The 26,464-nt window shown below is 38.1% G+C and overlaps 1 protein-coding gene across 1 annotated transcript; it reads left to right on the forward strand.

Moving 5' to 3' along the window:
• Positions 1-3,360: 3,360 nt before the first annotated feature.
• On the forward strand, positions 3,361-24,971 carry LOC139722068 (glucose-6-phosphate exchanger SLC37A4-like). Its single transcript, XM_071633393.1, has 10 exons — positions 3,361-3,411; positions 4,158-4,311; positions 4,939-5,171; positions 5,915-6,050; positions 7,157-7,279; positions 12,639-12,803; positions 13,998-14,083; positions 21,101-21,217; positions 23,773-23,911; positions 24,802-24,971. Exons 1-10 carry the CDS (start codon positions 3,361-3,363, stop codon positions 24,969-24,971), a joined length of 1,374 nt encoding a protein of 457 aa, XP_071489494.1.
• The last annotated feature ends 1,493 nt before the right edge of the window (positions 24,972-26,464 follow it).

The raw sequence follows: 26,464 nt of genomic DNA on the forward strand, positions 1-26,464 counted from the left end.
AATAAAAGGAAGAAAAGAAGCCAGGGAGGGTGGCTATTAATGACACCATTGACGGGAAAAAAATACCTAATAGCGGGTGAGCCCTGAGGAGCACCACATTTGATGAAAAGGGGCTTGAAACCCCTTAAAATACGTTATTATTGCCAATCTTGACCCCGAATACCATAATGACTGAGTTTGGAGACTAAAATAAAGTGATCAAGAGTGTCGAATGCCTTTCAGTCAAATCACGCCTGACTTCACGTGTCGATTTTTTTTTTTTGCGGTAATTTTTTTAGATAATAATAAAAAAAAAAAAAATCGAAAAGCTGAATGGAAAACGCACCATTCGTAAAAAGGTGGGACCCACCTTAAATAGGATCGCCTTATTATGAAGAGTTTGTTTGCAAAAACCGATAAGACCATTTTTGAAGATTTTGAAGTACGATCTCTGTCATAAAGTACAAAATAATACCTTTTAAATGATATTTTGGTTACTACATAAAAAGGTATTTTTTTTTGAAGTTATGGTCAAAAGAAGCAAAAAAAAATCTTATTATTCTCTTTATTTTTCTTGAAATTTAATCGCAACTATCTCCATTTGGCCAATATGGACTTATCGGTTTTTGCAAACAAACTCTTCATATCATTTAAAAGGTATTATTTTGTACTTTATGAGAGAGACCGTACTTCAAAATCTTCAAAATGGACATCGCTTTTTGCGAACAAACTCTTCATAGGAATTATATATTACGGGACCATGCATCACAAAACGAACAAAAGGTCGCGCCCATTGATTTTACGTGAGGACTCAACAAAGGACTAGGTAAAATGGGTTAACCGAGTCTGTCTTGAGTTTTTCATATTTTCTGGAAGAGATATCATTCTTCCTCATTATTCTTTAGTTTGGTATCATAACGTAAATGGGAAAGTATGTTTTCAGCTGTTTTTCTAACACAATCCTTTCTTTGGAGGAGAGTAGAATGATCAAGTAAACTATGTCTTAGAGGCCTTTTTCATTTCTTGAAATCCTTTGGACACTCTTCACTTTCAAGTCTAATAACTTTTGAATGGATAATGCTTCTGCGTTGAAAGTTGGCAATGATCATGCACTAGAACATGCCCAACTTCAGCTTAAAGGTCCTGTTTACCTTTGGGAGCAATGATTTAAAAAAGATGTTCAAGATAGCACATTTGATGAAAATGTGTAACTCTGATGTTGTATCATACAACACCCTACCATATAAACATCTTGCAAAAAGCCTTAGATATAAGGAGATATCAGTATTTTTCTTGTTAAACCATAACTGTAGACGGTTTAGTCCGGAAACATTTTTATTCTAGCTATTGTATACATTTTGTGGACTCGTTGATATTGATTTAAATCTTATAATGGCTATTTTTATCCTTAAGCACTGATGCTTGGTTTTTGTTTCTTCAGCAAATGGTAAATTATGCCTTTAATCTGATAATCCCTTCATTGTTGTTGCTCCGGTGGTTTACACCCTGTGTTTTGTCCATTTCATGCACCGCACAGCTACCATGACATCTATAAAGTACAAATTTGATGTTGCCGAGAAAGCTTTCCATGTCATCGGTAGTAGAAGAATGGGAGATAAGCGCTTGAATAGACGCTGTACTTCCAGGGGCGTCACCAGCTTTTTTTTTTCTTTTTTTTTTTTTTACAGTCCAAAAACTGCCGTTTGTAGCTATATTTTTTTGCTTTCGAAATTAGGGGGGGCACCGAAAGTAACTGCTGGCAATTACTGGCAGCAATATCAGGAGAATGGCATAACAATTAAATGCAAGCGAGCGACCTTTAAAATTTTGACATTTTACAGTCCAAAAACTGCCGTTTGTAGCTATTTTTTTTTTTCGCTTTAGAAATAAATGGGCGGGGGCGCACCGTCTGCAACTGCTGGCAATACTGCAGAGCCTCTTTTCTCAGTTCACACTTTTCCAGAGTGTGTGCGTTATTTCCGGTATTTAGATAGGTTACGGAAGTCCATTTAAATTGTGTCATACTTCATTTTAAAGCTTAGAGCCTGCTCTTTCAGAGTCTGTCCTAAACTAAAAATCCACATGTCTGGCGACTTTTTGTTGGTTTTGTGGTGCAGGGTCACATATTTTTTTTTAAATATTTTTTATGTCTCAGCCATTCCAAAACCGATTTTCACCTTATAAACTCTGGTTTACTCTTAGAAATGTATATTCATGTTATTTCAAATATGGTTTCTTTGTGTCTCGCAAAAAATAAGAAGATAAAAGCCCAATCCTCATGAATACCACCTCAAATTGGATACTAGACCAGCCTTGCAAGATCCTGTTTTCGAGTTCATCAATCAGCAGTAATGGTAACTCGTGGTACAGACTAACTGCAGCGGTAGGTTATGCGGATAGTGGACACAAGAGGGCGACATTAAAGGATACGGCACATGCACAGGAAATCGGACGTAGTTCTTTGTAACTGCAGTGCTAGCTGACTACAATACCAGTAAATTGCTCAGAAGGTCTGCTATAAATAAAACATTATTAGGCCTACCCCGTCAAGCTTTGCATTGTAAGTATTTTCCTCCCTTTTCAATTCCATTCTTGGGTTGCTTCTGATTTGTATTACATGATATTATACCGTACTGGTAGTCTGTTTTGACAGGGAAAGGAACACGCAATACGTATGGTGTATCGTTTTGATCAGACTACAAACACTGCTGCACTTCAGTAGGTAGGCACTTGCTGCTCGGTCCCACCGGGAAGGTGCGGCTGACAATGCGCGCATGTTCCGGCGAGGACGATTACGCGAGCTGTTACAATTTTGGTGTCGGGATCCATCTAAATCTCAGGCCTAATATTTTACTCCCGTATTTATTGTCGGTCGATGCTTTCGCTCCAATTAAGCCTTCTGATTTAGCGCCGTTATTTTTTTTTTCTTTTGGAGACATTTTTTTTTTCTTCAAATTGCCAGTGCAGTGTATACTAACCACTGTTAGACTAGAACTTTAACTTAGTTTTCTAACGTTACGGTGGCGCGGCGGCGTTGCGAGGCGCTGTAACCGGTAACAGCCCGACACGTTAATTTACGTGTAGGCCTACGTGTTGGGGTAGACCGATGATACCTGTCTCTTAATTCACGGTGGGCTTCTTATCTGACGTTGGTTGTTGTTGTTGTTCTTTAGATTTGTGGAGCTCTCTGCCGGGTGGGCAATTTGCTCCAAAAAATATATTTATTCAAATATACCCTTAAAATTCAATTATAAAAACCTACACTACTTTTAATTATTTCATCATTGTTCATACAAAAAACTAGACCATAATCACATTTTACTCTTAATATTTACAAGTGAGATATTTACAGAGGAAGAAGGGGACAGGTTTTCGGAAAAGATGTCACCTGCCTACTCCTGCACCGAAATGCAGGGATACGCCGTTCCCGTCGTAAGCAGGTAGAGGACCCGACGCCGGTGAAGTCTCGGCCTTTCCCGGGGGCAGGCGCCTCTAGAATCTAGTTGTCTTATCGCCATATCGGCCTAGGTGTTTAGCCTACAATGTAGTAGGCAGAGACATCGTGGAAGAGGAGGGATGATAGAAGAATAGCGGAAAGGGTGAGGACAGAACATAGAAACAGACAGCTAGGGGGGTGGAGGGACGTTGGGGCATGTATCATGTAATTTATATGGTCAGTGTTGGGCTGACCATACATGTCCAAACGGCAGATAAGAAGCCCACCGTGAACCGGGACAAATACCGTGGCATCGATCTAGTGACTAGTATAGTGTTGGGATCGCCGATGCGTTTACTTAACGGTTACTGTGAGATAATTGCCTCACTTAGAGATTCACTATGCCAACACTCAACTGAGTGCTCCGGACCGGGGCTACTTTGACTTTTTTAACACTAACGTTACACTTTTATTTCGATCGCTTTGTTTTACTTTGTTTTTGGATGTTTCTGTTATTCCAAACCCGATTTTCATCAAATAAACTTTGAATTCATCCTAAAATGGTATGCTCTGTACTATTTCATAAGTGTTTTCTTGGTATCTTAAAAAGATTAAAAGCCCAATTCTCATCTCCACCAATACTGTACCATGCCTTTGAAAAAATGACAGATATAAACAGGAATTTCATTTTTTTTAAAAACTTTTGTGAATGTTTTTTTCTCTTTTGTTTGTTTTTTCAAAGTCCAGTGAAATGAGAACTGTCTACCAACAATGGCGGCTCATCAACGTCTGTGTTCTTTTTGTGGGTTACGGACTCTACTACCTCAATCGGAAGAGCTTCATCTACTTGATGCCTGAAATCATAGCAGACAAGGGCCTGGAAAACAATGAGCTAGGTAAATATGAGTCTCTTGGATGAAGGCTGAGATTGTTCAATACTGTTTCACGCAGGGGCAAGATTTCCTTACCATGTAACCCCAAGCTAAGATTAAAACAACAAAATCATGTACAAGTACAGGGCGTATGTCTAATCAAAATGTGAAAAAAAAAAAAAATTGGCAAAAGAGCTCTGAGGTCCCTAAACCAACCACCGGTCGCATGCACTGATTTTGTGTGAGGACTGAAAATTGGTTAAATGGGTCAGCCTAGCCAAATCTGACTTATTCATATTTTCTGAAAGATCAACCTACATTGTGCTAACATTTGGGAGAATGAAAAAGAATGTGTGTTTTTAGCTATTTTTCTGAACTGCTGATTAGGTGTACTAGTCCCTTTTTAATTTGTTAAAAACCCTGTACACAGTCTTCACTTTCAACTCTAATAACTTTAGAATGGATGATGCTACTGCTTTGAAAGTTGGCATTAATCATGGACAGATGTGTTTATAAAGTGGTATTCAGATGCAGGGTCTATATGGTTGTTGATATTAGATGCAAATTCACCAAAATATGATAATTTGAGATAGGAACATGAAAATTGAAAATTGAGAACCCACCTTTTATTTCTTTTTCACACATCTCCAGGAGCGGTAGCGAGTAGCCTATCCCTGTCATACTCCATCAGTAAGTTTGTGGGCGGGGTGCTCTCCGATCACGTCAGCCCCCGCTTCATGTTCCCCCTTGGCCTCTTCGCCACCGGTGTACTGGCCCTCCAGCAGTCAGTAGCCAGCTCCGTGTCTGGATTCGTCTCGGCCTCCTTCCTCATTGGCCTTGCCCAGGGGTGCGGCTGGCCTGGGGTCTCAAAAGTCCTGAAACAGGTTCGACAGACCTCTCTTTAATGTGAGAAGAAAGTGCTACTAGTGATGTCGAGTGCTGTTTGTAGTGATAATGTGTGAGAGAAGGAGTAAACAATTGTTAACGTATGTGGTTGTGAGTTTTTTGTTTCTGCTTGTTTTGTTTTGGTTTGCTTTGGGTGTTTTTTTTCCCCAAAATTGCAAGAGAAAGAATAAGTCTTAACATAGGATTCTTCTAATCATCAATTTTGTAAAGTTGATAATCATGATTGTCTTGATATTATTGCTATATTATTATAAGTAGTAGTTGTACTACTACTATTAAAGATATCAATACATATTTTAATATCATTAGTATTATCATTACTATCATCATCAGTATGGAATATTATCAACATCATCATCATCATTACTTCTCTTTTTAGTTCCTCATTTTTGTTCTTTCTTCTTTCTGTCTTTATTGTAAAACAGGTTTTTGATTGAATCACAGTTATGTTAGTATGCTCATTCTATAGCATTCAAGTATTTTTTTTTTTCACTTACAAGTAGATTTACCTGGTGATATACATTACGCTCTTTCAGCAGCAACTATTTTGTTGACACATTGCAGTCTTTAAATTTCAAGTGACTAAATAAAGAGCTGCACGGCAAGAGGAGAGTCTTCCTTTTATTTGTTTGTTTGCTGTTTTTTTTTTAATGTCCTGACTCTTGTGCATCTCAAGTATTCTAAGCTGTCACGTCTCCATGGTTACCGTCTCCCTCCACAGTGGTATCTGCCCTCAGAGATTGGCTTGTCATGGTGTGTGGTGTCCTCGGCCTCCAACCTGGCTGGCACTCTGGGACCACTGGGACTGACGATTCTGGCCCAGTCCTTTGGATGGAGGGCCTCCATGCAGTTTTGTGGTAAGGTAATGAATGGCTGGTAAACAATGATATACAGTCAAACCTGCCTTTGTGGCTACCTGCGTATAGCAGCCTTTTTTATAGTAGCCACCTGTCTATAGTGGCTACCTGCTGTACATGGCCACTAAAACAAGAAAAAAAAAGAAAAATTCCTCCAAGAGAAAGTCATATTAAAGACACTGTCCGTAGCAGCCACTTGTTTATTGACAGTCTCTCTTTCTGTCTTGCTCGGTGGGCCACTATAAACAATTTTGACCGTTTCATACTGACTGTTGTGATTTGCTTGGTATGTAAATATCGTCTCCTGTGAGGGTGTGGTAGGAATATGGCCTTGGTGTTGCTGGTGAGCCTGTACTTGGTAGTGTTGCATGTTGAGACAGACTTTGGCAATGGCATACAGTGCTTCTGCATTCATATATATTTCTATAGTACTGTTTAATATAGTAGGCATTTGTAGGAATAGGTATAAGAATCTGTAGGTATAAATAGAGTGTGTGCTGATAGGTTCACAAACTATCATTCTACACAAAAGAGGCACCTGAATGTGGACAGCCAATGCAAAAATCTACTGAGCTCAACCTTGATCGCTATGTACATCTTCATATGAGTTTCATAATAAAATAAGCAAACACGATTTTGAAAAAAGGCAATTAATACTGCCACAGAAAGAGTTTTTATTCAGAAAGAAAACATCAGATAAAAGAAGCTCTATTGTTTTTATAAAAGCCTCTTTTTTTTTTCCTGGGTGGCGTAACACTGAATTAACATGAATTTAGGTCACGAATGCAGACACTCCTGGCTACATTTTGGAAACATGATAAACCAAGTCTCCTGAAAGGAAAAGGTTAATTGAATGAAATACTTTTCATGAAAACAATAGCCCTCCCCCCCCCCAAAAAAAAAGGAATAAGAGCACTTTGTAAATTAATTTTTTGGGAGCAGTCTGCTATCATACAGTTAAAGCAGGTAAAAGCCGAGTGCATGGTTAGAGCCACTATTTGGTTATTTAACCCTTCGTGTTGATTATTTAATCCATAGTCTTAGTTCAAGTCTTACACCCTCTGCAAGGCTCCATATTATCTTTCTCATCCTTTGGCTCCTTCCAGCTTCCGGTGCCGTCATCGTTGCCACGGCAGCAGGTTTCATGATGAGGAGCAGTCCAGAGGATGTAGGCCTTCCTCCTCTTCAGCCGCATCCAGGAGTCGGCAGCTCGGGGCAGTCAAGTGACCGTGAGTTGACCCGTTAGCCATCATGATCCTGCCATTCTCTTTTAATCCCTTTGATGACGTACTGATTTTGCTACAACACGCAAGTCCCAAAGACCCTCGCCCGAGGAGTATACTCAGGACTCGTCCTCAACGGGTTAAAGCTACTGTTTACCATTTAGGAGCAGCGATTTTAAAAATGTTCGAGATATCACATTTGATGCATATGTGTAGGTTAGTTGTATCACAAACATCCTACCATATAAAAATTTTGCAATAAAGCCTAAAATATAAGGAGAAATATCTACTTCTCTTATTAAACCATAATTGTAGATGGTTTAGTCTGGAAACATTTTTATTAAAACTATTGATCACATTTAGTATGTTTAACAATACTTAACATTGCCTATACTGGTTCATTTCTTTTTCTTTCTTTTTTTTTACATTGGTTGTTTCCATCCCTAACTCACATTTTAGAACTATTTAGAAGCACTAATGTTGGGTTTTTGTTTCATCTGCAAGTGGTAAATAATGCCTTTAAAGTGTAAACATGACAAATGCAGTCCTTGTAAGCAATGTGTCAAGGGGTTAAAAAAAGGACACAAAAATAACAAAGCAAATTTCACAAGTACCATGACACCTGTCAGAGGAGACTAAATAAAATATCTTTGATCTTATTACCATATCATTAGTGCTTTCATGAAGAGATATGATAAGCCACAGAGACGCAAAAGTAAATTTTGAGGTAATCGCATTTGAAGTTTTTGCTGTTGCAAAAACAGTACTTCATGTGCAAGTCCCAAACGGTCATACTAGCAGGAGAGATAAGAATTTATACTAACATTAAATCTTTTAAGGCTGTAGGTAGGAAAGAGATATCCTGATTGTCTAAAATTTCTCTAACTAGTGATAAAACACCTGTAGATGACATAACCTGTCAAGAGCATTCAAAGACATGAAGATAATGATTTACTAATTAAACATTAAATCTTTTAAGGCTGTGGGTAGGAAAGAGATATCCTGATTGTCTAAAATTTCTCTAACTAGTGGTAAAATATCTGTAGATGACATAACCTGTCAAGAACGTGTAAAGACATTTTAAAGAAAAAAATTATTTCATTCATTATTCTACAATAAACTCTGATATATAACCATGATTTCTCGTCACTCGTCGTCACTCAAAAGTTGAAAAAAAAGTGTTTCACTCGAGCCATGCTCTGTTTGGCCCTCATGTGAGGGATAGCAGGTGGTGTTCTTGTTTCCAAGCTCATTGACGGTGAAGTTGAAGTTGCCTAGTCTCTGCGTGTAGAAAAACTCAGACCTCTTTGATGTGGGCAAGTAGATGACAGCCTGCAGATCGTACACAGCTGCACAGTAATCTTGATCACGAGAAGCTCTGTTTGGCTCTTTCCGTATCCTCCCTCACCTTTTCCTTTGGCATGATTTAATGTTTCTCATATCATTTCCTAAGCTCCTGTCTCTTTTCTGCAGATCCTTGTGGATATGACATGCAGAGTCCACATGTGTCCTTCTTTGGGTGATGGAACTTCAGGTTTATCTCTTTGAGATTTTTCTGATGTGAGAATGAAGCAGCCTTGTCACCAGCGCCCATAGTTCAGAATCCAAAATAATCCGTGAAGTTGCAAATATAAATTGATGTGCTCTTTGGTTGAAGGAAGCAGAGCGCTGAATGAGTGCTGCTAGCATTTCGCATGTTCACATTCAGACAATAGCGGCGCTCTTGCTTTCTTTACATTCCCATCGTCCCTTTTGCGGGTAGCTATTTGTGATAATGTCTGTATATCTCATACATTTGTAATGCACTGAGATCTGCAGACAAATACTGGCATTTGCTGTCAGCCCTACAGTAATGTGGCTCCGTTCTTGGGAACATGATAATATGTCCCGTTACTGACTCCCGCAAATCTTTGTCTCTCTGTTTCACAGTTTTACGCCTGCCTCCTCTCCTCTCATTTTCAACCTTACCAGAAGGCTGCAGTTTGTTGATCACAGTGCGTACTTGTCCTTCTGAGATTCCGAGTGTTCGCAGAAACATTGTCTTACTAACTGTCAAGGAACCAAAGGTGTCATTCATTCGAGGAAGGGTGTAAACATTCTTCTTCCTTCCCTTGTCATCTGTAGTAATGCTCAGATACCCTGCCAGTCGTTCCCTCTGCAACTAAAGAGATCCAGTGGCATAGAACGCATCTCTGATTGATTGCTAAATGTCTTGTGTAATTTTCTGGCAGTCCACCTTTCTGATCGCACAGGCCTTGGATTCACTTGAAAATGCAGATTCTTTCCTAGCTGGCATCAATTTGTGTGATTTCTCTGATCTGTAACTTTCTTCCGAGTTTCTCTTTTGTTTGACCATGGTGTCCTTACTTTTGACTTCTTTTGCTGATTGTGAAGCATCAGGAGCAGGTAATCCATCAACTATGAATGAAATAAGTGAGGCCTGTTCTGACAAACTCTCTTGCATCAGTATGTCTTCAAAAGGATAACCTATAGAGTTAAACATCTTGTTTGTGGCAGACTTCAGCGGCGGTTGATTCTACAGGTGTTCTTCTTGACTAAACTTTGCTGCATATGCAGGTCTGAATATGCTCCATGCATTGCATTTCAGCAGGTGATCTCACGTAGAAATCTTCATGCAAAGTGTCTGCCTTCTGATCTACGGGACCGGGTTTGATTCCCGAGTCTCACTGAGCAATGTTGTATGTGAGCATTTTGCCCCCCTTCTCCTTCTAGTAAAGAGGCAAAACACCCCGTCCCTCGGATAGGATACTACATGTAAACGGAGGTCCGTCTTGTAAGTTAGCCACAACTCTCAAACATTTAAGGTTCAACTTCATTCAAAGAGCGGGGTTCCAACCCAGTGAAGTGGTCCCCGTAGTCCCTACCCACCCACACAAGAAAAAGGGGCGAATGATGCGACCTCCTCAAGATTCACCCAAGGTGGCAAGCACTAGTAAGCAAACGGTTGAAATCATGCTCATTGTGCCATAGGCTTTCATGAACGGACATAGGAACTGCACTCATATTCTGTGGCAAGGAATTCACATTGTCATCTCATGGTGTCTGTGCAGCAACTCTGTGGCAGATGCGACTCTTCATTGGAAGGAGGAATGCATGCCGATAATATACCATAACAAGATAACCTGGTAATAATAATAATAATAATAATAATGATAATAATAATAATGATAATGATAATGATAATGATAATGATAATGATAATGATAATGATAATAATAATAATAATAACAACAGTAATAATAATAATGATAGTAATAATAATAACAATAATAATAACAATAAACTGACACTTATATAGTGCATAATCAATTAAAAACTGCGGTATGTGCTTTACATACAGCTCTCCAATAGTGTCACATTACAATAAAAATAAGTGTTGTATGTCTTTATGTTTCTCTTGAAAGATTCTGTTGATGTACATAGCGTAAATGTGCTAGCAAACTATTCAACAGGTTGGGGCCCCCCAAAAAACAAAACAAAACAAAACAAAACAAATGCAAAATGACTGGGTCATCCTTGTATCTGTGAAAGTGTCACCTTGTGTATCACTATGCTGTGAGTCATCCGTTAGGTGTAACATGGCAGTTACACATTTCCCGATGTAATCCAGTTTCCTGTGGCTGAGGGACTTGTGTTCTCGTGGCTCTCCTTTGATTCTGACAGGCTGGCATCGTGGGAATTGTGGTGTGTAAGGAGGCTTGAGGTATCAAGTGAACAACTATTACCTGTAGTGAATAGATTTATCACATGCATTACAAGCAAAAGTATCTGGGAATAGATAACCCGTGCCAATGTTTATGCTGGCAGTACTTGAACCTCCCATATTGTGTGATGAAGAGATGTGAGATTCCTCATGTTGAGTAGTTTTAATTTGTGTTGTTTCGTTGTTTATAGTTATTCATGTGGTTGTTTTACTAAGTGCACCATTGTATTTCTGCATGGGCCTCTTTGAAACTCAGTCTTGTACTGAAAAGGCTCTCCACCCTTAGAGTGGAAATAAAGAAATAGAATACATAAATGAATGAATGAATAAATAAATATATTAATTAATAGATAGATAAAAAGATAAATAAATGAAAGGAAGTAGAGAAATGATTAAAAAATAGATAAATGATAAATTAATCAATATATAAAATGACAAACATATGATAACTACATGTACGAGAACAGGGGTCTTCAATAGGAAAATGTTCAAAACATAGCATGAGGCTACTCTGCTTACATGATTAGTATGAAACAAAAGTTTGACTCTTTTATAACTTATTCTCAGACTCTAATATTCTCCTACCATTCCATGTACACAAAATGCAATTATTTCATCAACAGAATTTATTTACTAAACCTGAAATTTTTAAATACATTCACAAATTACAGCTATTTTCATCATTTACCTAAATATATCATAGATAAGTATGATGTTATATTTCCATTCTCATAAAGACACAAATACACTGGTAACATATAAACAGCAAAGAATGTATTAGATGTAAAATAACAAAACTTCATACATATATAATGTCATCATTTATTACTATCAATCATATTTTTTTTACTTACAACTCAATTGATTCACCGTCTTGATATTATATAACACATAAATACGTTCTACAATTTATTGAAATTATTATAGATATGCCCATATGTATATAAATCAGTTGCATAATTATACATGAAAAAAAAAATGTTAAAAGGCTAGCTATATATTTGTTTGTGTTTATCATAACACTCTAGAAACAATCATAACCTATTTTACTAAACCTAAATTCCCACCTCACTGAAATAAAACATTCAATTATAAACACAAAAACAAAAACAAGATCAGTGGATACTTTATTGTCGTGCATGTTCTCTCTTGGCTTGGCCATTAGATTCGTGTATTGACTGAAGGACAAATGAACTCCTCGTTCTGGTTTTATACGTTCACATAGTTATCATTGCCCTCTTGTTGGAAGACTGAATGTGAACATTCCTGAGGCATTTTGATGTAGTCTTCTGAGATAGCAGCAACTGTTCATGTCTGAAATTTGTGCCAGGTTAAGTTGACCTCTGTTGAATAGTATGAAGTGAATCCCTGGGTGTCTTTTGGACTCAAACCAGGACCCTTCAGCATAGAAATCTTAGTACACTGGTAACTGACCATTATGACAGTTACCATGGCAACATGGTATCAATAATCAAGTAGAAATTAACTCAGTTCACATTCCTGTTCCTCCTAGTACCCTTCCGCATAGAAGCCTTATTTCCACATGTAAATGACTATGATGGATGTTACCATGGCAACGTGGTATCACCTGCTTGGAGGATGTCACAATATACATTTCGGTTTATCCCGCTGACCACCCAGGAACCCAGTCTTCCAGTGCCTTGGCCAATCTCTGGGCCATCGTCAGCAGCCCGGCCCTCTGGGTCATCTCGCTCCTCTTCCTCATCACCAACTTCCTCATCCACGGAGTGTCAGACTGGGGCCAGCTGTTCCTCATCCAGGAAAAGGGATTGAGTCCAACCACAGGTGGGTCCTTCTTGGCTGGAATCACAGACAACACCACCACCAAGAAAAGAACCAAACAAACTAACAGACGGACAAACATGCAAATAAGTCCAAAAAAGAGCTAGGCTAATACCATAGAGAAACTTGTAGCTTTTCTGATAATGAAGATTAAAGGACTGAGTCCAAGCGTGGGTGTGTCCCTCTTGGCTTTAATCACAGACAACGCCACTACCAAGAAAAGAAACAAACTAACAGACAAACCAACAAACAAACAAACATGCAATAAAAGACCCATAAAGGATCTCGGCTGATACTGTACAGAAAATCTTAGCTTTTCTGATAATGAACATGAAGGGACTGAGTCCAACCACAGGTGAGTCCCTCTCGGCTAAAATCACAGTCAACACCACCACCCAAAAAAAGAAACAAACAAACATGCAGAAAAAGACCCAAAAGGGGTTAGAGTGATACCGTACAGAAACTTGTAGATTTTCTGATGATGAAGATTATAGGACTGAGTCCAAATGTGGGTGTGTCCCTCTTAGCTTTAATCACAGACACACCACTGCCAAGAATAGGAACAAACTAACAGACAAGCAAACAAACAAACATGCAAGAAAGACCCAAAAGGGGCTAGGCTGATACTGTACAGAAACTTGTACCTTCTCTGATAGCGAAGATGAAAGGACTGAGTGCAAACATGGATTTGTCCCTCTTGGCTGGAATCACCAACAACACCACTCCCAAGAAAAGAGACAAACATACAAACAGACAAATCAACATGCAAATAAGACCTAAAAAGATGGGCTAAACTAATACTGTACAGAATTTGTGGCTTTTCTGATAATAATGATGAAAGGACTGACTCCAAGCATAGATATGTCCCTCTCGGCTGAAATTACCGACAACACCTCCCCCCCCCCCCCCCCCCCCCCCTAAAAAAAAAAAAAAAAAAAAAAAAAAAAAAAAAAAAAAAAAAAAAAAAAACATAACTAATCATCATGCAATCAAGACAAACGCTGGACTGTTTTCATGCATGCAAAAACTTGTATCATCTTTTTGATTATGATGATAAAAGAGCAAAAATGCTACCAGCAATTTCAGGTGTCTGCCTGTCCTTCTTTCATATGAATTTATAGAAACTTTGATTGTTCAGAAACTTAATATGCTTAGGTATTTGTTTTTGTTTTGTTTTTGTTTGTTTTTTTCTGACAGGAAGTTCATTCACAAGTGCCTATTCCCTCGGAGCAATCGTGGGAAGCATTACATCGGGTTTCATCACAGATAACTTGGTAGCAAGGGTGAGTTAGAAAGACGGAACTGTACAGTATGCCCCTCCCCCATTTCACCAAAAAAAAAGAAGAAAGGTTACAATCAATTCAATTTTCAATTCACTTTATTGATAATCATAAAAATTTAAATATATACAGAGTAAAATGTGTCGGGGAGTTCACAAAGAAAGCCAAAGGCTTGAGACAAGTGATCCCCTTTAGGAGAGTTGGATACATAAGAATATACATGCAAATGCAAATTCAGAGTTACATTCAGATTACTTAATGACAGTTACAGATAACATAGACAAATAAGATGAAATAAAAGACATATGCTACTACATTACACAAATAAAAACAAACAGACAGAACAAGACTAAAGATGGACTGATACAATTCAATAGGCATTTAAAAGATATTGTTTATATCTAGACTTAAAAGCACTTTGAGTGGATACATTCTTAAAAATTGAATCCAAATTATTCCAAAACTTAGCACCTTTATATAAAACAGAATTTTTTTGCTTTATGCTCAAGCGACAAAATGGCAACACAATGTTATCCTTATTTCGAATTTCAATGTTATGTAATGCACAATTCAGTGTAAAAGAACCATCAAAAATGTCAGGTAAAGTTGCATTCGAGTATTTATACATAAAAAGACCAAGTTTGACTAAGACACTGTCAGACAGAGTGAGAGTATTCAATTTTTTGAAAAGTGGAGCGGTGTGGTCAAGAGAGTTGGCGTTTGAACAAATTCGAATTGCTTTTTTCTGTAAAACAAATAAACGACACAAATTAGTTAAGCTGGTTCCAGACCATACGAGACTACAATAATCAAAATGAGGCAAGATAAAGGCATTATACAACATAAAAAGAGTATGTTTCGGCAGTATTGAACAAAGCTTATGCATTATACCAATAGAGATACTTATCTTCCCATGAATATCATTTATATGTTTAGTCCAAGTCAATTTATCATCAATAATAACTCCTAAATAATTAATACTATCAACTTGATCAATAATTCGATTATGAAACATCTTGCCGAAAACTTCTGTTAGAGTGGAATATCATATATTTTGTCTTCTCAACATTTATCTGTAGCTTATTAGCTCGGAGCCAGTCACAAACGTACATCATTTCAGTGTTGACAGTACTATACAGAGTATTTACATCTCTATGTGAAAACAATATATTTGTGTCATCTGCATACAGAATGAATTGTAAAAACTTTGATGTATTTATTATATCATTAGCGTATATTAAAAAAAGAAGAGGGCCCAAAATACTGCCTTGAGGGACCCACACGTTAAAGGTAAAGTACTAGAGTTTGTGCAATTAATACATGTGAACTGCTTACGATCTGTCAGATAATCCCTGAACCAACTGAGGGTACACCTCTAACACCATAGTGTTCCAGTTTGTGCAGCAAAATGCTATGGTCGAGCGAATCAAAAGCTTTACTTAAATCAACGTACAGGGCAATCACGGTTTCTTTGTTGTCGAGTGAAGAAAGGATTTGTTCGAGGGTATGTAAAAGAGCTAATTCAGTTGAGTATAAAGGTCGAAATCCAAACTGTTCTTTGGCCAGTATTTTGTTCTGGAGCAAATGATCATACAATCTATTATAGATAATGCGTTCGAGGATTTTCGAAAATGCAGTTAAAAGAGAAATAGGACGGTAATTTTCTATTGCTTGTTTGTCGCCTTTCTTATAAATTGGAATTACTTTGGCGATCTTAAATGCATCTGGTACAACACCTGTGGTTAACGATAAATTGAATATAATAGAAAGAGGCTTGGCAATTGCAAAAACAGTTTTCTTAATAAATACAACACTTATATCATCATGTCCAGCAGACAAAGTATTTTTGTCCCCGCCGAACGAGTTCGAGCAGGGGACTATGAAACGTCCGTGTGTGATCAAAATCTTCAATTTGCTACTTCTCTGTCATTTATGAGCCAATTTTGATTCTGTTTGCTTTATATGATAGCACTACATGGGAGCTTTGAAATTTCTACACAGAATTTCAGTCGTGACCTTTGACCTTGACCGTTGACCTATATTGTACATTTTGCTACAAAATGCTACTCCTTCGCCATTTCTAACCCGATTTCGATTCCGTTTGCTTTATATGATGGCACTAGGTGAGGGCTTCAAAACTTGTACACAGAATTTTGACCTTTGACTTCTTTGACCTTTGACCTTGATTTTTGACCTATATTGTACATTTTGCTACAAAATGCTACTCCTTCGCCATTTCTAACCCGATTTCGATTCCGTTTGCTTTATGTGATGGCACTAGGTGAGGGCTTCAAAACTTCTACACAGAATTTTGACCTTTGCCTTCTTTGACCTTTGACCTTGATTTTTTACCTATATTGTACATTTTGCTACAAAATGCTACTCCTTCGCCATTTCTAACCCAATTTCGATTCCGTTTGCTTTATGTGATGGCGCTAGGTGAGGGCTTCAAAACTTCTACACAGAATTTTGACCTTTGCCTTCTTTGACCTTTGACCTTGATTTTTGACCTATATTGTACATTTTGCTACAAAATGCTACTCCTTCGCCATTTCTAACCCGATTTCGATTCCGTTTGCTTTATGTGATGGCACTAGGTGAGGGCTTCAAAACTTCTACACAGAATTTTGACCTTTGCCTTCTTTGACCTTTGACCTTGATTTTTGACCTGTATTGTACATTGGCTACAAAATGCTACTCCTTCGCCATTTCTAACCCGATTTCGATTCCGTTTGCTTTATGTGATGGCACTAGGTGAGGGCTTCAAAACTTTACACAGAATTTTGACCTTTGCCTTCTTTGACCTTTGACCTTGATTTTTTACCTGCATTGTACATTGGCTATAAAATGCTACTCCTTCGCCATTTCTAACCCGATTTCGATTCCATTTGCTTTATGTGATGGCACTAGGTGAGGGCTTCAAAACTTTTACACAGAATTTTGACCTTTGACTTCTTTGACCTTTGACCTTGATTTTTTACCTATATTGCACATTTTGCTACAAAATGCTACTTCCGGCGGGGACATATATTACGCACCGCGTAATTTCTACCTTTCCTTGTTTAAACGTTGTACGACCTCGATGATTTCATTTTCATCAGTAGGAAAAAAGAAAACTGATTTATTTACTTGATTGCCCAGATAATCTGAAAAATGGTTTGAGGATTTGTTGACATTTTTTGAAATACAAGAACCTATTGATGCAAAATAAGAATTAAATATATTGGCAATCATTTTATCATCTTCTATTAATCTGTGACCCTTCAGAATACGTTGAGGCAATCTAGAGCCATTGCTTCGTCTGCCCAGAATTTCATTGATAACTTTCCAAGTTTTACAAATATCATTTTTGTTTCGTTCCAGTAAACGTGTGTAATACTCTTGCTTCCGTAATCGAATAAGTCTAATAAGTCTATTTCTAAATTGTTTGTACAAAAATTCATTTCTTTTGGAAGGGGAGGTGATATGTTTCTGATATAATCTCTGCTTTTTTGCAATTGATGACATAATCCCTTTTGTCATCCATGGTTTTCTAGGAGTGTATTTCTTTCCCCTAAATGCCTCATTGTATTCTACCGTATGTTTTTCACACATGGACTAAAATTCATTCATAAAAGCTTCATATGCAATATTGGGGTCTTTACAGTTTTCGACACATGACCAGTTGTTAGAATACAATTCACGTAAGAGATCATCACACACAATTTTTTTCAAGGTCCGTTTACAATGTCTTTTCGGGCAGTGGGTATCTTGAGCACAATGTGACTTTGTAATATGAAAGATCGGTAGATGGTCTGTTATATCTGAGAAAAGTACCCCAGGTATAATACGTTTATCCATGACATTTGTAAATATATTATCAATGCAGGTGTAGGAAGATTGAGTTAAACAAGTTGGCTTAGTAATCAAAGGCCTAAAACAATTTTCATACATTATGCTCAAGAAATCACCAGTGGCGGAATGTGTAGAATATTTCAATTTATCATAATTAAAATCACCAACAATGTAACAAAATTTGTTTTCTTTAGCTATGTTAGAGATACAATTTTCGAGCAAGTCGTTAAATGCACTAGAATCAGTGTCCGGGGCCTTGTAAACAACTCCCACGATAATGTTTTTATCGCGTTTCTGTTTCACCTCTATGAATATGGTATCAACGAAATCATTTGAGAAAGACAAATCAGTTCTCTCATCATATGTCAATGCGCTGTCAACATATATGCAGACGCCACCACCTCTCCGGTTTTGTCGCGGTTTGTGAATAAAAGAATATCCAGGTATACCATACAAAGACGGAACAAGTGGTTTGAACCAGGTTTCAGTAAACGCGTAGATCGAAAACTTGTGATCTAACGTTGAAATATAATCAGAAATACTTGAAAAATTAGCGGATAAACTTCTGGAATTTAAACGAAATATGGAAAAATATTCATCAGTATTCACATTACAGAAATTCTTATTGAAATCGTCACTGAAATAATGATTACATGGGGTCTCCATATCATCACCTGAAACATGATAATCATTCATTTGCACTGCATCAAACACATAGGAGTTTAGATTTGGGGAAATAGAGTATCTGTCGCCATGGAAACAGGAATACAAAGTGCTCTGAAATTCTTGATCGTCGATGTAATGAGATCAGATTTCCGCATTGTTAACTTCCAATATAATGAAACTGTCTGAATGCTCTTTCAAGGTTTTTAAGATATTAAAACATTTTAACCTATGTTTTGCAGAAAACCCAACTCAATTAGGTTACGTGGTCACAGAGAAATTTGGATCATTGTAAAGCATGTCATGTATACGTTTCTTCCAGTTTAGCGCTTGGATGCTCTTGGAACTGCATATCATTATTGTGTGAACACAATGGACAGAACTTGGAGGAAAGGGATCCTGACATGCTCTCCAAAGATTCTCACTTTTCTTTGACCATTAAAATGAATGGGATGTTTGTTTATTTTTATGCCTCCGCCACGAAGTGGTGCCGGAGGCATTATGTTTTCGGGTTGTCAGTCCGTCCGTCCGTCCGTCCGTCCTTCCGTCCGTCCTTCCGTCCGTCTGTAATAAATTTTGTGGACAGGGTAACTATCAAAACCTTTTAAGGTATCCTAATGAAACTTGGCATACATGTGTATTAGGGGGTGAAGTTGTGCCTATCAACTTTTGGGTGCACATGGTCAAGGTCAAAGGTCAAAAGGTCAAGGCCAAATACGTAAAATTTCACTATTTCCTCCATATCTATGCAATGCCTGAAGATATTTTCTTGAAACTTAGTGTAATCATGTATTACCCAATTAAGATTCTCTGGTGAAAGTTTTGGGTCATGAGGTCAAAGGTCAAAGGTCAAAAGGTTAAGTTAAAATATTAAAACTTCGCTTTTTTCTCCGTACCTTGGAAATTGTTCAAGGTATCTTCATGGAACATAGTACATATACACGTACTGACTGGCAGTTATTATCTAGAGAATCTAGGGTTCATAGGGTCAAAGGTCAGGGGTCAAAGGTCAAGTGCAACACTTCAAATTTTTACTATTTCCCTCATACATGTATTTATGTAATGCCAGCAATTTTTTTTTTTTTTTTTTTTTTTTTTTTTTTTTTTTTTTTTTTTTTTTTTTTTTACACTTGGTGTATGCATGTATAACCTAGATTATCTGGAAATTTTCTTTTTCTCTTTTTTTTTTTTTTTTGGGGGGGGGGGCGGGGGTTTGCCTCAAAGGTCAAAAGGTCAAAGATCAAGGGAAAGTGCTGAACTAACTTTTTCCTCCATATCTCAGAAGTTGCTCAAGTTATCTTGAAACTTACTACATATTTATGCATGTTCTGCCTGACAGTGATTATCCTATGAATTTTAGGGTCAAAGGCCAAAAGAAAATGGTAACAGTGTACTTTTCAATACAGAAATTACACTTTTTCTCCATACCTTGAAATTACAGTATTCATACACTTATGAATGGGTCAAAGTCAAGTTAAAGTCCTTGAATCCCCAAATACATGCTCTCCTATTCATCTAATTAAACCTAGATAAAGGAAGGTGAACATTCAACACATTTGTGACAAACATGTAATTTCAATATTTTGCCAATACTGTGAAAATGTAATTATACATTGTCCACATATACTATAGACCTATTAGGAGAATCATGCATTATGGCGGAGGCATAGCAGTCGCCTTAGCGACATTTCTAGTTTGTTTTGTTTTGTTTTTTAAGATGTGGGTAATAAGTTATAGTTTCATACTGTGAAATTGTATTTGGATTGATTCACTATTTTTTAAGTTATCGTAGCAGAGAATCCCATTGAAAATTATTTTTGGAACATTCTGTATAGACACTCACATCAACACTATGAATTGTCCTTCTGTGGCCTATTTCATGACCACTTCCCAATGAGCTCCAAAAGGGTACCAAAAGCCCGCATGTGAAAATGCGCGTATCATTCCCATACCTCATAATGCAAAGAGTTCATTCTCTTTGTTCGGGACAGCTACCTATTAAAGTAGTTCAAGCGCTCCAGCTGAATAACCCTCTTGCCACAGAATGCATGACCTCTTCTAAAAATAACTCGGGAGGTAAGCTTTCTCAACAGAGCACTCAAACGCTCCAGATCTGGCACAGTTCAGTATGGTATGCTTTAATTCAGTTCTCTTTGGTTCTCACCTTTGAGCGCTAGAAGGCACCCACCGTTTCCAGACATCAACCCCAATCTGCATAGAAAGTGTAGAGTTGTGTGATTCGTGTCAGAGGCTAACAAGTCTACTGACTACCAGCTTGGACGACCCAATAAAGAAAGATATCACGGCGAATCTCGCGTTTCACTTCTGGCTGTTTAATCTGCCATTTCTGGTGTGTTCACAATACCTTTCAACAACAGGGGGTGCTAGACCACATTAGTGGTCTACAACACTACAGAAAGCACTCCAGCATGTATGTTTGCCAATGGAAAAGCAAAAACACAGTAAGGACTAAAAGCCTTATAGTTCATGACATGTTGTCTTCTCTTTGATATGTCCACACAGGCTGGTGGTCGGAGGTTGCGAGGGAGTCCCCGGTATCCATGGTTACTCCTCATGGTCGCAATCAATCTTCTCTTTATATATCTGCTGAGGAATTACATTCATGCAAGCTCTTACCAGGTGAGACGTTTCACTGACTTGACACATGTACCAACTGAATGTGACATTTTTATTTTGACGCTTGACTGAGTTTCAGAGTATGGTAAATTATTTCAATACTTTGCCAGTTTCATTGAAATTATCTTCATTCATGGTCTCACAAACTCTTATTACACAAAAGAGGCACTTGAATGGGGTCAGCAAAAACCATTTTCTGAGCTCAGCCTTGATCACTGCTATTATGTATGTACATCTTCACACAAGTTTTATAGCAAAACAAGTGCACACTACATTCGAAAAAAGGTAAATAATACTACGATGCACGCAGTTTTCATAGAGAAAGAAAACAGATATTGATGGAAGAAAGTCTAATCTTTCTATCAAACCCCTTTTTCTTGGCAGCTTAACACAAATAAACATGGATATAGGCCATGAATGTGGAAACTCTTGTCTACATTTTGAGAACTTGGTATTCCAGGTTCCCATAAGGAATGGGTTAAGGGGAAATATACAGTTTTATGATATGTATCCAGACACCTATGTCAGCTGGCAAAGGAAGCAAGCCTGGCAACTCAACAGTGAAGAGACAAAGCCCCTTATTTACTATGATTTTCTATCATGGCTACTGTTAAAACACTGATCAATGTAGGCCAATTTGTCAATCAGTTGCAATAAGCCAGTTCGGGGTTAGCTCATGGGCACATGGGTACAAATGACCTTTCTTCTTTCTCAGTTCATTAGGCACTCCACTAGTTTTCAAGCGACAGAAGGCATAAGCTTGCCCGACGTAACAATATGTGGAATTCATCAGTCATGTTCAAACAAAGGATGAACTTGCATAGACTAGGTGACCAGAATGATCCATCAATTAGCACTTTGGAAAACATCCATTTCATTATTTTGCATTGAATGTATTGACAATCTTTTTCTGTTGATATTGTCAAATACCATTTTTGATGTCAGGTGGATGTGCCTGCAAGCACCACTTATAAGGATCACTTGAATAATCATTACATCAGAGATGCGTAGCACAGTGAATGTAAATGCAACATGCTCTGCTGTTACAAATGACCTTTTTCTGCTCATGCTCAAAGTGGAACCCCGAACTGGCTTATAAAAACAAAGCACAGTAATGGTTAAGTGCCCCAATCGCATCTAAAGATAATCTATCTGGCATCTAGTAAGCGCAAACCTTCAAATATTTACAGTGCTTGTTAACCCGTTGAGGATGAGTCCCAAGTATACTCAGGCAGGTGTCCATGGGAAATGTGTGTTGTAGCAAAATCAGCCCATCCCCAACGGGTCAAGGGATGTATAAGCTCACCTCAGCTAGAATTTTTGACATTCTGACCAAAGCCAGTCACAAAATCTGATATAGCAAATGAATACCCAATGTAGGTAGAATAGACACCACAATTTGAACCGTGACTCGGATATGTCAAGACAAAACCGGACATAAAGGAGTTGAAGAAAAAATGTAACGATATGAAATTGATTAACATTATGTCTTTATATGAGACATTATAAGGCAGCAAGACACCTGAAAGTTTCGCAGTGGATATGAAACCATGGCCAGCCTGCATAAATCCAAGCTTGTTTAAATATATGTGACCCGCTACTACAAAAAGATCCGAAAGTCGGGGGAGGACAATTTTCTGAAAATGGCATGACCTTATTGCCTTACTCTTCTACTTTAATTTCATATATAGCACAGCTCATAAAAGCATTCGGTTGCGGAGATATCGATGATTTTATTAGCGCATGTCAAGTGGTTGACGAAATCAGAATTTCGAGAAAAACGCCATTTTCCTTCCGACGCTATCATGATCAAGGGGAGGCGAGACAGTTTCCACTGCTTGACAATAGGCATGCCCCTAGCGACCTCCGCGATGTTCATTCAAGCTTAGCCGCCAGCGGGCTACGCATGACCAATCAGTAATCAGGATGCCACGCACTGACCAATAAGATTACTCCCTCGTTGCTAGGGGCGGAGTCTAGCTACGGCGCTAAATCCAAATCTTCGGACAGTTTCTGTTACGTTGAAAGTCTGAAAATCATGGCCCAGAAAAACACTGATATCTTGCCTTTCCTTTCATCATTTAGCTTCGAAATTTCGGCAGATGATAGAAAAAACTTTAGACTACAAAATAATGCCAAAAACAGAAATCCGATTGTTTTGACCAATTTTGATGATTTGACTTCAAACTCGATTTTCTCATCTCAACCGTCAGCGACTTTAGGATCCTTTTGTTGTAGCGGGTCACATTTTATACAGATATAGCAAAATTTCTCTTAGTAGTCATTCATCTTACAGTATATTTGACTTCACAATGTTTTCTTGGGCTTTTTTTGTTACATGTATGTATGTGATCCTTGCTTGTTTGTTTTGTTTTGTTTTTGAAAGTGGAAAGGCAATCATTTTGAATTGTAGCTATCAAATGCACCTATGATTTGGTTAAGTATGTGGTCAATGACAAAATTTTCTCTCATATTTTAGTGTGTGTGCATAAAAAAAAAAGGTTTCAATTTGTTCAAATATGATATGACTTTCTTTTCTGTTCATTTCCCCTTATCAGGAGGTCATCCTAATTGTTGGTTTGTTCCTGGGCGTATCACAATATAGCTGCGTCACTCTCTACGGCATCATTACGATAGAGAGCGCCCCCACACACCTCTCTGGAACAGCCCACGCCTTTGCGGCATTGGCTGCCAATGGTATGAGCTCTTCTTCATTTTAATTTCTATCTGCAATATTTTACAGAAAACCTTTGGTTGGTGTACTCCAATGAAGGCTTAGTTAGTCATCCGTATGATTCTTGCAAACTTTTTTTCTCTTCTGAATTAAATGCAAAAGCTCAGGCATGGTCACTTAGCTTAATTTAGGTTGGTCGTTTGTTTTTGTGTTGATCTTTATTAAGGTTTTTATTTTCTATTCTTTATTTTTAGTTAACTTTGTTGTTCTGTGTGTATTTTTTTTTTTTTTTTTTGGGGGGGGGGGGGGGTTGTACTATATTATGGGATATGAATTGATGTAGATCTCTATTTCAAATCCAGCATTATTTGCTTGTAACTTAAACTCGCAATCAGTCTGACAGGAGCCTTAGTATCATCCTACTTCTTTTGTATGTCCAAAAGAGAAAATAGATGAATAAAATCTCTCTACTCGTGAACAGTAATGTTGTAAAAATTTATAATCAGACAGAGCAAAATAAAACATTTCTAATAAAAATGCACTATTGAAAAACAAAAAATACGTATTCACAAAGCTTTGCTTAGAAATACAGTGTCCTCCCATGAAGGAACACACGGTTACAGCGAAATTTTACTGACAACGAAGTAAACATTAACTCCGCAAAATTTTGTTTTTCTTTGTTTTGTATTGTTTATTTGTTCGATTACAACAAAATTTTGATATAACAAAAAAAAAAAAAACTGCCGGTCCCGAGGACTTCATTATAACAGGAGTCCACTGTATTTTGAATATCTCTTTATATTTCCTATGTGTTTCAGCAGCATTAATTGCAAAGATCTCAAATTGACAAGAATGGAGTTAACACCTTTTGCAATCAAACTCTTCAGATATAATCCCTTTTTGATCCTTCCAGTTGGGGCCATCTTGGCCGGGCTCCCGCTCACCTACATCTCAGAACGGTTCTCCTGGACGCATGCCCTGTACGTCATGGAGCTGTTGTCCTTTCTCAGTCTGGCAGTGATGCTACTGACAAGGAGAATGAGAATGCAGATAGGATACCAGTCTGTGGCAAGGACTTCATGAGCATCCATTGGCTGGGAGGAAATGAATGGATCGCTCATTGTGAATGGAGAGCAAGCATTTCACTGTAATGTTGCCAAGATAAGGTCTATATGGTGATCAGTGGCTTTAACTCTTTGGCCCAAGTTCACGAAGGTGGTACAATAGAAACCATGGTTTGAACCATGGACAATATGTGTGGCCTATTTTTTTTTTTTTTTTTTGGTGGTGGTTGCGCGCGCCCGGTGGCTGCCCGCCAGCAGAGCTCTTAATTCTTCGCTTATTTCTCCTGTTGTAAGTTTTTCATTGAGTGTGTATTGTATTCTATCTTTGAATGTTTGTCTTCAAGCACTTGCTGGACAAATTGTAGTGATTTCTGTACTGTTTTTGCGCATTTACAGTGGATTGATTTTTCAGTACAGCTACAGTGTATACAGTGCAGACAACCACAGCCATTTTATACCTGTTATAGCATAGGCTTCACTGCACTTGATTCTGTGTGGTTCACTCTCACTGACACAATGTTACCATTGGCATTGCATTCTTTTGTATTTGTTGCCCTTCTTTTGTGTAATAGCACTCAGCTATCACAGACCTATTGTCGTATGTGTGCTACCCAGCCTGGTATGTCCCATGGCTCTGCTGTACAACCAAAGGGCAAGTACATTGGGAGCCCCATACTGTACTACTCCAATACTGTATCAACTTATCGTGTAAAGTTGCTTATGTGTGGGGACATTAACCCGAATCCAGGCCCTTCTGAAGATGTGTCTGATTCTATAACTTTTGGCACACGCAATTCTAGGGTTCGATATTCTAGTGAGCTTCTTCACTCATACAACTGTAGCAGTAAATCCCCAAAATGGCGTGAAGAAAACAAGGAAGTATGGAGGAGTATTCTGTCCCTGGGTATCGGTCGGAGGTCGAAGACACATCGAGGGAAAAGAGGAGGTTATGACAAATTTAGTGATCATCTTAGATTCTGTACAATCAATGCCCGATCCCTTTGTAATAAGTCAACAATTTTTCAAGATTTTGTTGTTGATAACAAGTTTGATGTAGTTGCAGTGACTGAGACTTGGCTGACTCCATTAGATGATGCAGCCATCACAGATCTCACTCCACCCGGTTTTGTATTTCTGCACCAGCCCCGAGCCTCCAGGCGTGGTGGAGGTGTTGGGTTCTTGTACAGGGACAATCTCTCTGTAGTTCTCAATCCATCAGATCACCATTTAAGTTTTGAATCTATGTCAGCCGTGGTCTCTAACAGCACTACTAGTCTTGAGATTGTAGTTATGTACAGACCACCAGGATATCGTTCTTTTTCATCTTTTATTGATGAGTTCTCGGATTTGTTAGATGAAAAGTTGTATAAGTTATCTTCTCTCGTAATCACAGGAGATCTTAATATACACTTAGATAAGCTCTCATCCCAGTACACGCAGAAGTTCAACGACCTCGTCGATGGCCATGGACTCCACCAGTTGGTGACTACACCTACACATGATCATGGCCAT

The sequence above is a fragment of the Diadema antillarum genome, unplaced genomic scaffold (genome assembly GCF_040938485.1).
Source record: "Diadema antillarum isolate AM-2024a unplaced genomic scaffold, OU_Dant_1.0 scf00000014, whole genome shotgun sequence".
Lineage (NCBI taxonomy): Eukaryota > Metazoa > Echinodermata > Echinoidea > Diadematoida > Diadematidae > Diadema > Diadema antillarum.

Excerpts from the sequence above, each read along its gene's own strand:
- LOC139722068 (XM_071633393.1), top strand. The coding sequence starts at position 3,361 with ATGTCACCTGCCTACTCCTGCACCGAAATGCAGGGATACGCCGTTCCC. Across the intron at positions 12,804-13,997 it reads GGGATTGAGTCCAACCACAG|GAAGTTCATTCACAAGTGCC; the intron begins GTGGGTCCTTCT and ends TTTTTCTGACAG. Across the intron at positions 21,218-23,772 it reads TTCATGCAAGCTCTTACCAG|GAGGTCATCCTAATTGTTGG; the intron begins GTGAGACGTTTC and ends TCCCCTTATCAG.